The 15,567-nt window shown below is 37.2% G+C and overlaps 1 protein-coding gene across 1 annotated transcript in view; it reads right to left on the bottom strand.

Annotated features, from left to right (window-relative positions):
- Positions 1 to 15,567, bottom strand: part of EML4 (EMAP like 4) — a 182,996-nt gene that overhangs the window by 14,119 nt on the left and 153,310 nt on the right. Inside the window, exons 12-19 of the mRNA XM_068398931.1 lie at positions 15,290 to 15,385; positions 12,962 to 13,096; positions 12,598 to 12,733; positions 10,057 to 10,208; positions 8,366 to 8,491; positions 8,116 to 8,247; positions 7,422 to 7,489; positions 1,118 to 1,206 (exon numbers count right to left, since the gene is read on the bottom strand). Coding sequence (XP_068255032.1) covers positions 1,118 to 1,206; positions 7,422 to 7,489; positions 8,116 to 8,247; positions 8,366 to 8,491; positions 10,057 to 10,208; positions 12,598 to 12,733; positions 12,962 to 13,096; positions 15,290 to 15,385 — 934 coding nt within the window. The remainder of the gene's footprint in view (positions 1 to 1,117; positions 1,207 to 7,421; positions 7,490 to 8,115; positions 8,248 to 8,365; positions 8,492 to 10,056; positions 10,209 to 12,597; positions 12,734 to 12,961; positions 13,097 to 15,289; positions 15,386 to 15,567) is intronic.

Genomic DNA, 15,567 nt, shown 5'->3' with positions numbered 1-15,567 from the left:
TCAGATTTATCACTAAGACAATAGTCTCAATTAAACTACTGGCTTACGAATTGTATTTAAGGATACATAGCTGTTTACATTAGGTTGTTTTCAGTCAGTATCTGTTTACTTTGTGGGTATGTTTTTTGGGCAAGTTTCATTCACTTTTGCTTTTTTAAGTGTCCAATGGACAGGGTATAAATCCTCAGATTGCACTGGATTTCTGGAAATTGTCAACAGCAGGCAGGCTTGATTTTTCTGCATCACAAAAATGCAGAACGGATATACTCTATCGTTAGCTTTGGAGGGGGGGACTGCATATAAATCAGCAATAAATAATGTCTAAAAGAAGAAGTGGAGCTTTCAAACATTATAAGCAGTTTTCTAACCCATGTTGTCTCCATTTAAAAAAAAAAAATGTATGTGGACAAGAGTTGCCTTGAATCACGATCAAACGCCTCTAGCGTCAATGAACATTGGTGCTTTAAAATAAATTGCTGCGCACAGGCAGATGTGGCAGCAGCAGAGGAACATTTGCCCACTGACATGGCATGTTGTCCAAAACCGAATAAGAAACAGATTTACAAGAGTGTTCTCCCATCCAGTTTTAACAGAGAGGAGTCAGCCTCTGATGATCTGTCATGTCACGTCCGAAGAGGAGACTCAGTACTGGCTTGGACTCCATGTAATCCCATAGCAAATACTTAAAAAACAGCTCCGAGTTTCAGACAGACCTGAGCTTAGTTTTATGGTTTTGTATTAATAAACCTGAGAATTAACTAAGAAGTATATTGAAATATCGCTGAAATACTAAGCTTTTGTACAGACTTTTCTCTTAACCTGTCAACATATTTAGTTCAAGCACTTTTAATTTTTCTGGGAGCAAAGCTGACATTTATTATTACAGTACAGTTCAACGTGAAGGAAACGTGACTGTAATGTTTGCAGTTACAAAACTCCAAGATTTAGCATACACAAAGAAATCTGTAACCAAGTATTCAGTTATATATTAAGCATCTTAGACGATTTTTTTTCAAAGCTCTTCCTTTTCTAGGGACTGGGGAGTAGTTTAAGCACCGATTAACAGAACAGACATCTCATTTATCAGCAATTATTCTGAATGTACAAGTCTGCCTACCTACTGAGTAGCGCATCACTGAGAGCTGTTCGTTGCCATCAGTGTGTATCGAAACCAGATCCCTTGTTTCTGCATCCAAAACAAACCACCTAGAGAGAGGAGAATTGCAATGAGTATCGCTTCCACTAAACAAAAAAGCAAGCAAAAGAGCAATGATCACTGTCTGCCTTCATCTTCTCATGCTAGCCCCTCAAGGGTAGCACATCGAACATCTGCTTTTAATGGAAGGCTTTTCTGGTTCACAAAGCGATACAAGTTTCAGTGAAAAATTTATAAAAGATTCTAAATACAGTCCGATTTTTTCCCCATCCCTTGAATCGCTGTAGTCATCACAAAATGTCTACTGGATGATAAACATGCCACCAGATAGCTAATATGACTGCCCTTATCATGCTGAAGCCTCAAGGCTACAGCTGAATTTTAATCTACTACTTCTGCCCCATTTTGAAGAACAGCTTTGACATAAAAACTGATCTTTCAATTTATATGAAGTTAAAAAAAAAAACAAAAACCAAACAGAAGTAGCAGGAGGGAGTGGAAAACATTTCCATAATAATTTTAAACACAAATTAAATTCTAATTTGGTATTTTCCTCTCAGTCCTTTCTATTTCCATGAATAATTTTATCAAAGTAAGAAGGAACAACCATTTACTGAAATTTGACGGTTCACAACCTAGCATTTTTTTTTATTTCCTGCTTGGATGATTTATAGCTAAAGTAATTAACTGCATTTTTTATTTTTTAACAATAACTTTTAACCTGCAGTATTAGTTATGAGGCACATGTAAAAAGCTCAGAGAAGCTTACAAAACCTCAGTGGCTCATACACTGAAATGGCCACTGACAGCAAGACAGGCAAGATCAGCAGAACCTGAGCATTTTGCAACGGTTCTGATGCCCACCTAACTCCTAAATACAGCGAATATTAGCAAAACAAAGACAATGAAAATTTAATAAAAATATATATACATACATGTATATCATGAAAATGTAAGATGTCAACATGGCTAAATACATTATAGTTGTACTCAGAATTTAATTTCTTTGCTCCGAACTTCTGATCTCACAGCCGTGTGCATACGCCACAGCCAGGTTTCCATCCCTAGTGGCAAACAGCAAGTTCATACACTGTGGAAAGCAGTAAGGCAATTCCACCTGCTGCCTCACAGCAAACTCGGTGGAACACCGCTGAAGCTAGGACCGTTTATTCCATAACACACTTATATAACCTCAAATAAACTCCAGGAACAACAGTGCATATCGCTGCTTTCTATGGACGGAGATGACATTCCAGCTCGCGTTGATCTAGTGTCCAACAGCTAGGTATCTGGAAAGTGGCCTGGTCCCAATGGCTTAAAACCAGCTTGTGGTTAGAGAACCACATAAAAGAAATGAAACGACGTACGCATTAAAAAAAAACAGCCCCACATGCCACGGACTGCTGAATAATCTGCGTGCAAGACAGATGAAAAACAGCTAATATGTTTGCATTGGACAGCAGTAGAAACCACACTCAGAGTTTCTCTGCTGTAATCCTCTGATGAAAGTGGACTTTTGATTTCTTCCAATCTACACACTGAAGCTTTGCAGGTTCTCTGAACACATTAGGAGTTACAAGTTGCTATTCTGCTATTTAGTTCAAACTATGCCCCTGTTTGGCCCTGCCAAATGCTTCACTAAAATGTTACCTGGTTGATAACCCTGATAGGGGTGTGGATATTGAAGAACAAACGAAAATAAATTAAAAAAAAAAAAACACCCAACCAAAACCACAAAAGGGTTCAGCAGGGGGGAAGAGAGAGGGTCCCTATGCCATTTTGCCACCATAGAAAGAAAAACAATCACTCCATCATGACAGCAAAACTGCTCTAAAAGTACATCCTGATGGGACAACAACAGAAGTGTGAAGAACACACACGGAGCCATCACTGAGTTGAAGTCACCCAGTTTTCAAGCAACACGAGAAGCTGGTCTGAAAGCCAATGCCCCACTGTCTCATTCTCATTTGTGTTCTCCCGAATCCAGCACAGGGTGGAGGCTCCTCACTGCTTCAGCCCAGGTGGGCAACACACCTCTTGTGCACAGACGGCAAAACAGGAGATAGGAAGACCTTTTGCTTTACCAGAAAACTTAGGCACTATACTGTAAAATCTATTTATCTAGCAAGATGACACAGCATGACACCTGTTTGTTTATCCTGAGCCGCATAACTGCAGTGCCTGGATATAAATACTGATTATGAGCACAGTAACAACCAAACACAGATTTCTTCCACAAAGTGGATGGGTACCTCCTTCCCATGCCCTTCCGGGGGTGGCCATGCTGCACAGAGCTTCTGCCAGACAGCCAAGGGTAGAGCTGAGCCCTCCGTGTCCCAAAATACACAACCAAGGCAGGGCAGGGAGGCTGCTGTGGCAGGGACGTGCCTCTTGATGCTGGCCCTGAGACCAGTGCTTTAGATTGCTCCTTTGAGGCTGTTACTTGAACCAGGTAAGCCTCCAGTTAATATTACGTTATACCCAAAGCCTAAAATGCAACTGGAAAAACATGCAAAACCCCCCTATTTTACTGAAAGCACAGAGGTGGTATTGTGTGGTATCAAACACAATACAAAACTTCTGCTGCTCTTAAGAGTGCACACTGAACTTCATCTGCCGTTAGGGACAGTGTTTTGTGACACCAGTCCTTCTCCAAAAATTTTCCTGAACTAGAGGTATCAGCAGCAATCTTAGCTGACCGAGAAAACAGTCAGCGCACCGTGAGAATTTTGATGTTAATTTAAGAAAGGAAGCATTGGTCACATTCAATGCACAGCTGTTTCTTGATGCTTCCACAAGCTGTAATCAGACATGCTCTCTTCAATCTTCCAAACTCTCTCAATGCTGTGGCAAACGTTGCAACTGCCAGCAAGAAAGCCTGTCTCCATGAAGTGTGTCTTCAATCTAGCAGGTACAGCAGTTCATCAGCATGCCCCATACCGGCCCTTCTCGCGAACAGCTGGGGTCCACCTTGAGACTGTGCTTTGGGAGAGGATCTTCCTTCCAACACGAAAGTATACAACACGTAAATGGCAGCTGACCCTGAAAAAGTCCTACAGGGCTGTGAAATGCAAAGCTTGGCTGCCAAGTGAACTTCTGAGCTATAGATCGGATGAAATAAATGGATGAATGGTATCCCAGCTGTAAGATAGTAGCTCTTCTGCTTTTTACTGATTTTCTCCCAATTGTTACCAAAGATAACATGCTTAACTTGTTTGTGAGTTCACAAAAACAAGACAAAACTTTTGCCATTTTCATCCATTTCTTTTCTTCCCATTCCTTCGCTTTCAAAACACTAATAACCTATCTAAAAAAATATATGTTTTTAGAAACGAAACCCCTTAAACTACTCTCTTTTGGAAAAGAAATTCTGACCCATGACATACATTTATTACTGATAATTCACATCTGTGTACACAGAATTTTTCTGATGAAATCACCAGGGAAATAGTATTCCAAAGCAGTAATATATATTTGCACTTACAATTGCAATTCCCACCTTTAGTTAATACTGAATGTTGAACCTGCAAGGCATTAATCAGAGTGAACAAACCAACCCATCTTACAAGACTGGTTCCCTGGGATATTTAGGCTTCCTCATCTTAATATCACAACAGATGCTGAACTGGTATAAATCTCAATAGCCCTATTGACTGATGTATCTCCTTGTGGCTCTGGTTTATGCTGGTCTTGTCCTCCAGCCTTCAGTTTTCTTAATAATGTTAGTATTTTTGTAAGAATCTTATTAATCTTTTTTTCTGAAGTGCACAGCACTCAAGATGTTCTACAGGATTAGTCACAGAAAGGTCTACTTCCCTGCAAGTAATACCAGTGGCAGCATGGCAAAAGGATCTGTTATAGTGCCTTGAAAAACCCACTTTTCTGGTAGGATTTCTGATTGCCAGCCCTTTTGGGGTCTTCAGCTGTGCATTTCCAGCAAACAGCAGGATCCACAAAAATATTAGTTCTCTCCAAACCAGGCTTAATCCCAGACAACTGATGATCAGGCACACAGAAGACATTTAAAGGAGTGGTGAACAAAACCTGCGGTAGATTATTTGCAGACAGCCCAAAAAGGGAAATGATACCGAAATACTCATCATGGGAAGCGGTATGTGAAAAGCACACAAAAAACATGACGTGTTGGCCTGATAAAAACACACCACTGTGAAACAACAGACAAGAATGGCAAAAGAGGTAGAAAATTCAGTTTTCTTCAGATGTCACAATTTTAACCATCAAACCCAACTTTCTTAATGCTCCATTCCCTACCCCTGTCTTACTGACCTCCATACTGGAAGCAGAGCAGCACTGGAAAGACAATAGATAAGACACATCCAAGGTTTATCCAACTCTAAAAAAATTAGACTTATTTAATACTGGCTTTATGCATTTTGGGCTATGAATCAAGTAAGTTATTAAATAACTTGTTAAGGGCTTGAGACTATTTTCTCTCGTCTGTTAATCGAGATACATCATGCAGCCCTCACTCCCTGGGAAATAACTCCCTTGGACTGGATTATCTGGCGCAGAAAGCACCGCGTGATGCTGCTGGTTAGGCAGTAAATTTAAAACTGTTCTGTTTATCTTGATTCACAAGATAATTCACATCCTTTTATTTCTCATACACTTGTACACTTACCAGGCCTCATTTCAATTCAGTTTCATTTGTATATCTCAAACCTATCATTGAATTATGCAATTTCAGAACGCAATAAAATATAGTGGTGAAAATATAACTGCTCAGTTCCAAGAAGAGCAAGATGAAAAAAATTTAAAAAACCAAGGCCATCATCATAAATTTATCCATAACAGTATAAACCGGCTGCCTCAAGTAACTGAAAAATACATATTTAAACTGGAAAGTGCTGAACTGAAAAAGTAATGCTAGAACACTCTAGGAGGAAAAAAAAAAAGCAGTCAAAAGCAAACACCAGAATGAATGCTTCGGCTGCTCAATATGCCTTCATTGTGCTTTGATGTACTTTCAAAAAAAGTCTAATAACTCTCAAGAAATGTAGCCTGACCTTCTTTTCCCTTTTCCCCGTCTTAACTACTATTAGGCCAGTATCTTCTGATCTGTTTAATGAAGGTAGAAACACTTGTTCAATTTAATGCTATAATTAGGAAGAGATTAAAAAAGAGAAAGGTACAATGTGGAAATCAAATATACAAGAGCTCAGAAAGATTTTTTCTTAGGAAGGTAATGTAGGTTTTCTAGCCTGATGTTATAGCTAATGAATTTAGTGAAGACTACGTCTTCATCTTGGAGAATAAAAGTCCTTAAAAAGTATTTAACATTTAGTTTTTCCAGGAAAGTTAAAGGATGGAGTTTTAAAAACTGCTGAACATGAACAAAACTTTAAATGGGTTTTAGGCGTAAAAAAAAAATTCTGGGAGACAAATTACGCCGCGCACCACCCCCCCCCCCCCCCCCAATTTTCTTACATGTACTAAGCATTATTTTATCATGGAGTTGTCAAACATGAGGTAGAACTGAAAAAAAGAACAAAAATGCCAGTAGATGTACTATCTTCTCCTCTCACCTTCTAATGCTATGAATATCCCATTTTCTTCTTTTGTTACTTGCTAAAAATCCATTGCATGAGACTCCTTTCTTGGGAGATGATACCAAGCCAGAGTTTGGATATGAATTAAAACCAATTTTTTCAACCACTGAAAGAAGTCTGAGTTAAAGGATTTGGCCTGTGTTTTGATAGTTTTCAAATCAGCAATCACTTTAAGAATGAATGTGAACAGCTCAATAGCACTTCATTGCAGCAATGTGCCATGTTGAACTCTGTCTTACACGAAAATCAAAATACTAGCCTGTTCACTTGCCTTTCCATGTCAATTTAGAAGATTGCAAGTCTGTTTGATTTGGGAAGGAGAAAGATCTGTACTGCACCTGTCTTAAAAACTAATGTTACACACAATACTAAAATATATGATACTTGGTAAAGCCAATAAGGAACGCTCACAGAAACCCCCAGAAAAAAAAGAGTTTAAAAAAAAAAAATCAACATCTGGGCTTTCATGAAAGAGTAGTTAAAAAAACAAAACAGCCTATTAACAGTCAAATAATCCTTCTGTCTTCATCTAACCCACGTAAGAAAGATCTGTCCTCTTCCCCCAACCTTTTTTAGGCTACTTAACCTCAAGCAAAAAGAATGAAAACCAAATCATATATGAATTCCAATATATAAGACGCCTAATATCAAATCATCTCCTTTAAACTTTCACAACTCAATCGAAAGGTGTTTACCTGCCCGAGTGCGTTCCTATTGCGACCACTGCTCCACTGGGATGGAAGTCAGCACAGTGCCCCGGTTCCTGAACGGAAAGGCACAGACAGGTCATTCACCTGCTCGCTTCCCTATGGTCAAACACCTCTCCTGTACCAAAGCTATGCTAAAAGCCTGAGGTGAACTGACACAGTGAAAAACTAATTAGTTAGCAGTGTGCTTATAATCCTCCGACGGATTTTCTTTTAATGTATCAGTGACAGAGATTACACGACCTTCTTGCAAGTAAAAAGCCTAAATTTCTCTGTAAAAAAGATATTTTTGGTTGGATATTAGGACAGAATTAGCCAAAACATGAACTGAACAATGACAGTAAGGAAGGACTTCTAAAGCCAAACCTTTCACGCTTGTATGATATCTTCTTCAAATTGTTTGAATAATTGGGAAAAAAGTTAAACTCTAACAAGAACAAAAGACTGAGTTTTATTTGACTCGGATTGTTAGAATGGCATCAGACGATGGTAAGCAGATTACAGTCTACACAATGTCTGATGAGCCTGGTTAAGTTTATCAAAGCTTCCAAATAGCTGCTTTTAATGCCATAACTACAGGATTTTTGCTTCTCTTGCAATCACATGGGACAAGAGTGTTTTAGAAAATTAATGCTTTTTCCTATTTTCCAACTTTATATTTAATGTTAAAGGGTTGACATACATCTAGCAGCCTGGTCCATTCCAGTGTGTGGTCCACAGAGTTCCACATACAGACTTGCCTATCTTGGGCACATGTTAAAAATAAGTCTTTGAAAGGATGGGATGCCAGTCCCCACAGTTCATCTGTATGTCCCTGGAAAGAAAGCACATATGATTTAACAATGAATAAAATAAAGACTCTCTCAAAATAACACATCAGCAAGGAAAGCCTTTACCTTTCTGGGTTACAGTTTAAAAACAGTTGTGCTCACCTGCACCTCTACTAGGAAACCATCGTTAAATGTTCCCCGCAAAACAAAGTTTCGTGAAGTACCCACTAAAAATTGATCTGCTTTTCCTTCTGCTACTGCTCTGATTGTTCCATACTGGTCAGGAACCTAGGAAAAGAAAAATCTGTAAAGCCACATCACACATCTTGGTAGGTGCTTATTTTTGAAGGCCACAAATAGTGCACAACGACAGTACCAGAACTGCAGTTCTCCCAGTAAAAAGGAATAATCTAATCATGTATACACTGGATCAGGACTTGACCTGAAACCTACTTCATTTATTTATTCAGTACAGACATACAAGACGATCTCACTCCAAAATGATCACAATTATGCCATTTTAATAAGTCTCAGTGGAAAAAAATTACAAATTAAATTACATGGATTTTTAAGTGTCAAATACACTAAACAAATGCACTCCACAACCTTACAACTCATCATATAAGGATCGGAATAATACATAGCTACTGTCTAATTTTCAAAACACATTGTGAAAAATAAGAAAAAACTTTGTAGCACACAGTAAATGCTTCCTGATTTTCATAATGCTTCCTGATTAGCCTTAACTAAATGTTCATATGCAATGACTCCGAATTTTATTGAGTTTGTTTATTGCATGCTTGAATTCTAATACACTGCTTTATTTTACTGTGTGCATTTGTTTGGTTTTCTAAATTATTTATCTTTAGAAAATACACTAACTATACTATTAGCCACACAAGATAGAAAATCAATGCAATCACAAGAAAGTTGTGTGTCAGGGTTCTGGTAATATTTGTCAACATAAAAAATTAGATTTAACATAACATTATTAACAAAAGGAAAACAGAGACACTGATATGAATAGAGTATGTTACTTAAGCCTCAGAGCTGTATATGATAGTCAATGCTTATTTACTCTCAGCCATGTTTTCTAAAGGTCAATATTAGGTTCAAGGTAATAACAAACTCTAGATGGAACTAGACACACGTGTTAAGGAAAAAATGCTGCTATAAACAGACACTAGGTACGTGGAGTAAACCATTAATAGAACAACTGTTTAAGAACAATACATTATTTCAGGAGGTCATCTTATTATCAGGGAAAAAAAAGGTATTGTAAAATCCATAATGTTCAATTTCTTTCCAGTTCATCCCCATTTACCTAGCACTGCCATATAGCCAAATCATAAAGACATACATATTCACTGAACACCTGTCTTAGGATAAAGTTAAAAGAAGTTCCTCAAAATAGCTCACTAATCATTAATTCTTACAGAATACCCATATGTATCCTACTGATTGATTGCCTTATGTCAAAAATTCTATTAAAACCCCCAAATGCTGGTAACACTGTCTTTCTCCAGACAGGTAAACTTAACAAAAACACAGGCAATACTAAATAATATCCTCAAAAAAGGGATGAATAAAAGAAACTAAGGAAGGGTTTGGAGGAAAGAAAAATCTTAAAATTTCTGTTCAACTTAGAGAAGAATCGAAGCCTCATATAGGTTCATTTATAGGCTGAAACTTTAAACACTTTTATTATAAAACATTGTCATCCACTTAAAAAGACAGTAAGTAGAAGATATTCTATCATCCTAACTACTGATCCTCCAAAGGGTGGGGAGGGCTCAGTCTTGCTAGTCAAAACCTTGCTCGAGGAAATTTCCTTGTCACTCTTGCTTTCTTACCTCAATTTCCCTTTCGGGATTCAAATCATGATCCCATAGGATGATCTTTCGGTCTTTCCCACCTCCTGTTAGCAGCATCCCATTCCTCATTTGACAGAGTGTGAACACACTGCCATCGTGAGCTTTCATTTGTCTGCTTATCTGATATACTCCTACACACACAAAAAGAAAATAATACAGAACACTACTTGTTTTTTCACCTGGGGTTTACAGGAAGCTGTGTCTCTTGGCAGAACAATAAAGTAACAGCATATAATAAATAATTGCATTTGGACCATCAGGCTATTAGTACTGCATTAGTATTGCAAACACAAGGTGGTAGTGTTTTCTTACAGGATAAAAAGATAAAACAAAGGGCTTGCCTTTCTGACCAGAAATTTTTTTGAGATTGATTGTCCTACAACTTGTGAAGGCAAGAACAACTAATGTGCAAAATGCTGTCGTTTTTCTGCTATCCAAGGGAACAGAGTTTTTCCAGATGCAAGAGAAACTGTCCTTTAGAGTCAATAAATATTTAGCAAGAATTTATTAGAAAAGAATTAAAGTTATTTTATTAAAATAAACTCCAAGGACTTGTTGTCTATAGTCTTATGGAAATAAAAAGCAAATTATTTATAGCGAAGTTTCCAGGATGCATGAACCTAGTATCTAACGCTGGATGTTGCCTCACTTAAAAATAGCTAACCAGCATTTGGCATCTATCAATATAGCAGTCTACCCAAAGGAAAACATTACGAAGAATGAGAGAGAGATCAGAAAATTAAGCAACAAAGGTAGCAAAGGAAGCCTTCTGCATCCTAATCGAGTCTTCAGGTCAGAAGAACTGCTGTAGGAGAGTATATTTTCAAAAAAGCAACTCTGGTGCTTTGAGGCTTCCATATTTTCAAATAGCAATCACAGAAAAAGCCTAATACACCACCCAAATAAATACCAGCTTAACTTTGCTGACTCTGCCTATGGGTCAAGTCAGTTCAAGTCAGTATGCTCTCACACTGTGAAAAAAAGTTTGAGATCAAGTCTTGTGACCAATCTAATGTGATACACCAACTAAAAGATCCCATATTTAATTAAGCCAATATAAATAAATGTTCTATTTGACATCTTTTAAGATTATATTGGGAAAAGGTTATTTTTGCACAAGAACTTCAAAATTAACCATCAGCTAATTTGTTAAAATTACTTTTCCACTGCAGTTAGCTTGAAAGACAAGAAAAAGATTTACCTACAAAACCAGACATAATGTTAAAAATTTACTTTTTACATAAATGTTTTCCTGGCATACCAATTTAAACCAGAGTGTTTGAAATAGCTGCCAAGTAAAATAAATTATCCTTGAATTTATAAGTTACCTTAGGGCTCAACTGTGCCAGGTCTGCATATGTTGGGTAACAAGCAATTTTGCTTTCTTTTATACAAAAGCTTTGCCCTAAAGTGTAAGTTTAACCCAAATTTCACATAAGATGGATTTTAAAGTACATTTTACAGCCAAGACTCGAGTATCTGCTAAACCAGATACTGTTATTTGCGTAACTGGTACAACTATGCATTATATTTTTCCTTCACACAGGAGTCCTATTAACATCAGCTTCAACACTTAATGGTATTCCTCTGAAACTAAGCATGGTACAACATAAGCCTTAAGAGGCAAAGGTAGCCTGAGGAACTACTACTCTGCCCTGGTGAGGCCGCATCTGGAATATTGTGTTCAGTTCTGGGTCCCTCAGTTCAAGAAGGACAGGGAACTGCTAGAGAGAGTCCAGCGCAGAGCCACCAAGATGATTAAAGGAGTGGAACATCTCCCTTGTGAGGAGGGGCTGAGGGAGCTGGGTCTCTTTAGTTTGGAGAAGAGGAGACTGAGGGGTGACCTCATTAATGTTTATAAATATGTAAAGGGCAAGTGTCAAGAGGATGGAGCCAGGCTCTTCTCAGTGACATCCCTTGACAGGACAAGGGGCAATGGGTGCAAGCTGGAACACAGGAGGTTCCACTTAAATATGAGGAAAAACTTCTTTACGGTGAGGGTGACCGAACACTGGAACAGGCTGCCCAGAGAGGTTGTGGAGTCTCCTTCTCTGGAGACATTCAAAACCCGCCTGGACGCGTTCCTGTGTGATATGGTCTAGGCAATCCTGCTCCGGCAGGGGGACTGGACTGGATGATCTTTCAAGGTCCCTTCCAATCCCTAACATTCTGTGATTCTGTGTGATTCTGTGATTCTGTGAATCCTCAAACTGGTCTTACAGCCTTTTTCAAATCACAGGATGAAAGGAAAGCTGATTAACTCCACATTTTTTAAATGCAAAACATTTAGATAAAGGAGTTTTCATTCACTTCAGGCACAGTTTCATTAACTATTGAGAAACTCTGGATTGCTATTAAGGCAGCAAATTCATGAGATTTAGAGTTCAGTACCATCTGTTTATAAGAGGAAGTGTACACCCTTAGTCAGGCCTGTTTCCCTATTCCTTTTCTAATGCAATCCTTTATGCTTGTGTTCTACAGACTATCTAAAATCTGCGATTAACTGTGAATGTATCCTACCTTTAGGTCCTTTTCCTGGAGTAGATTCTACAGTAGTTTTGCCCCATATAAGTATTATCCCACCTGAGTCTCCGGTGAGCACATCACCATTTCCCAAAAAAGCCAAACACTGAACAAATTTGGGTTTTTCATATTTCTGAAACAAAATAAGCAAAAGAAAGGGATAATTGCTTGTACTCTTTATGTAATTAGTATAATGTATCCACACCCATACACCCTGCATACACATAAGCAGAGTTTAACCTTTTCTGTTTATTTACCTCTCCGCTCAAACAGTACATGGTAAGAGCAGAGCAAATTTATAGAAAGCGTGAGCAGATCATTCCATTGATTTAAAACTGACCTGATATCAAGACATTCTTACCCCAAATATTCCTTGCTTTCTTGATAATGAATTGCCACTCCAGGTCCAGAAAAATATATGAGATTTGCCACATGTTATTATGGTATTTGCATCAGTTGGATGGAATTCTACAGCAAGAACAACTTCATTTGTAGTCTGAAATAATAACAGAAATAATATTTATTCAGATGGGGCATTAACTACTAGAAAAACACAAAAAAATCCCAAGTTTCAGAACAGAGATATGAGGAACTAGACAGCTCATTGTATGCTTGAAAGAACCTGTAAGGGTTCTGTGCTAAATCAATTGTCTGAATGACTGCACATATCATTTTATATATATTGATTTTTTTACACTCATAAGAGATCTTATAAAACCTCAGTAGAAAAGTCAGGGTTTTACATTCGCTTTTTAAATCACAAAAGCTTCTGCCCTCTGGAATAGCTAAGACTTCTGCCATGGAAAGTGAATGATGTATAAAAGACACTTTTTTGGGGCTGAAAACCCTGCTTAGTTTTTACACAGACTGGTTTGCTATTCTGGATAACAAAGCTGTGACAGAGGCAAGTGAGACAATGGTAACATAGCAGGATTATATCCATCATTCTCCTGAAATTCTATAAAAATTCCTTTGGGTTCTTTCTTCCTCTCCTTTTCTCCTCACAAAGACTAAAAAAAGAAGCTTGCATAACTCAAAAGTCTGAAACACAGGGTCCCACCTTTGTATTTGTATTGGCTGCATATACTGTTACTGAATTACTAACACCTCAGTATTTCATCCTTTATCAATAGATTTTACAAACGTAACAAACTGTCTGGTCATTTATCTAACTTATAATGTATATTCAACTAAACTGTCTTTGAAGACAATCTCCTGGAGGCAATGACTCTACAAAACACTTAAGTAAATGCATCAATGCATTTACTTCTACAGGATTTAAACCCATGCTTTAAAGGAGTATACATAAGAGTGCTGCTGAATCAGCACCTGTGGGAGCACCATTTTTGGCTCATTTTAGGAAAAGAATCTTCCTAAGTTTCATTTTTTCTTGATGGCCATATTTATTGAATTATGCTTCTCACACACAGTTTCCTCCTATGCTATATGCACAAATGGTACAGAAACTAAGGACTGAAAAATTTAATCGAGTTCAGCTGAGAAAAGGCTTCCATTTTGCACCCTAGCTCAAGGGATGAAACTCTGCTCACACCACCTATTGTGAAAGGTGCTAAAGATACTGCAAGATCAAGTCTTAAACATGAATAAGTACTGAAGGGCAAGCTGTCCCTGCCAATTTTTTTTTAGCCAATTCTGAAACACCAAGAAACTCCCTGAAGAGCGAAAACAGTCAAAAAATGACAGCTAATGGTAAATACAAGGCATATACCAAATAGCTTCACATTAAATATCAACAAGGAAATGAAAATACTGATATAGAATTACATTAAAACTCACAGAATATAATAATATAATATAATATAATATAATATAATATAATATAATATAATATAATATAATATAATAAACTAGTATTGGTCAATATAATTTCAAGAAAATGGGTCAAACCAACCTGATTTTGTTATCTGAAATGGCAAGTTTGTAACCATATAGACATATATTCTTGTAGAGTATTCCACCTGCTGACTTATGCTTAGAAAAAATTAAAAAATACTCAGTTCCACATCCATGTAATATCTCCTTGATCAATACTGCATAATGCAAAGCAAGATGTCTCAAAATATGGACTTCAACAGCAAGTTATTATTGGATTGGGTGCTTCCAGTGGAATCAACTTTACGCAAACATTGAGCACAACACCTCTTAACACTTCTCATAGATCAGAAATTTAGAAGGTTATGAAAGAAAGAGGAAAGCAGACAAGATAAGAATCTATAAAAGTATTAATGGACTTCAAATGAGAAGAGACACACGTACCCAGAATCAATGTCTGGAACTCGATTCAGACAAAAATTAAAAGAATGAATGTCTAAAAGTTGTTTGGTGGTTTTTGTTTTTTTTTTTTTTTTTAAATAAAAAACTACAGACTGAATCATCACTTCAGTTTCTTAAAGTTCCCAGGTTTTTTTTTTTTAAATTATGAAAATATTAGAGAATTGCTTTATTTGGATTGGCTCTTAGGGATGAGTAAAATGTAACTATAAGCACTCCAATATTCAAAACCCTTCCAATATATAAGTTAAGAAAACATTTGTTTTGTGCCCTTACACAAGCCAGCAGTATTAAACAGTTGCAGTTTCCAAGTAAAATCAAATGTGTGTCTCAAACTGTTGTATTTATGGGAATAAAACCAGTTGTATTTCAGAATATTAATGTGTGCAATAATTACCTTTATTTCTGCTATTTTTGATTTCCTCTGCCAGTCCCACACAGTGAGCATATGCTCGTTAGAGTCATCAATTACACACAAATGAGTACCAGAATCCTAAAGGAAAAAAGAAAAAAAGAAGTATTATCATACCCCGTTTAGAAATAGGGCAGGGCAGTAGTATTTTAAAAAACCACCAAAGTACAAATATAAATTAAGCAAGTCCTTTTAAAGTAATTATAAGCTCAGTATATCTGGTATTCTCCTTTACTCTTAAAGACAGACATAGATTTTTGCAT

Source organism: Nyctibius grandis, chromosome 1 (genome assembly GCF_013368605.1).
Source record: "Nyctibius grandis isolate bNycGra1 chromosome 1, bNycGra1.pri, whole genome shotgun sequence".
Taxonomy (NCBI): domain Eukaryota; kingdom Metazoa; phylum Chordata; class Aves; order Nyctibiiformes; family Nyctibiidae; genus Nyctibius; species Nyctibius grandis.
Note: the sequence above shows the minus strand (reverse complement) of the source record. Positions and strands in the feature narration are given on the sequence as shown.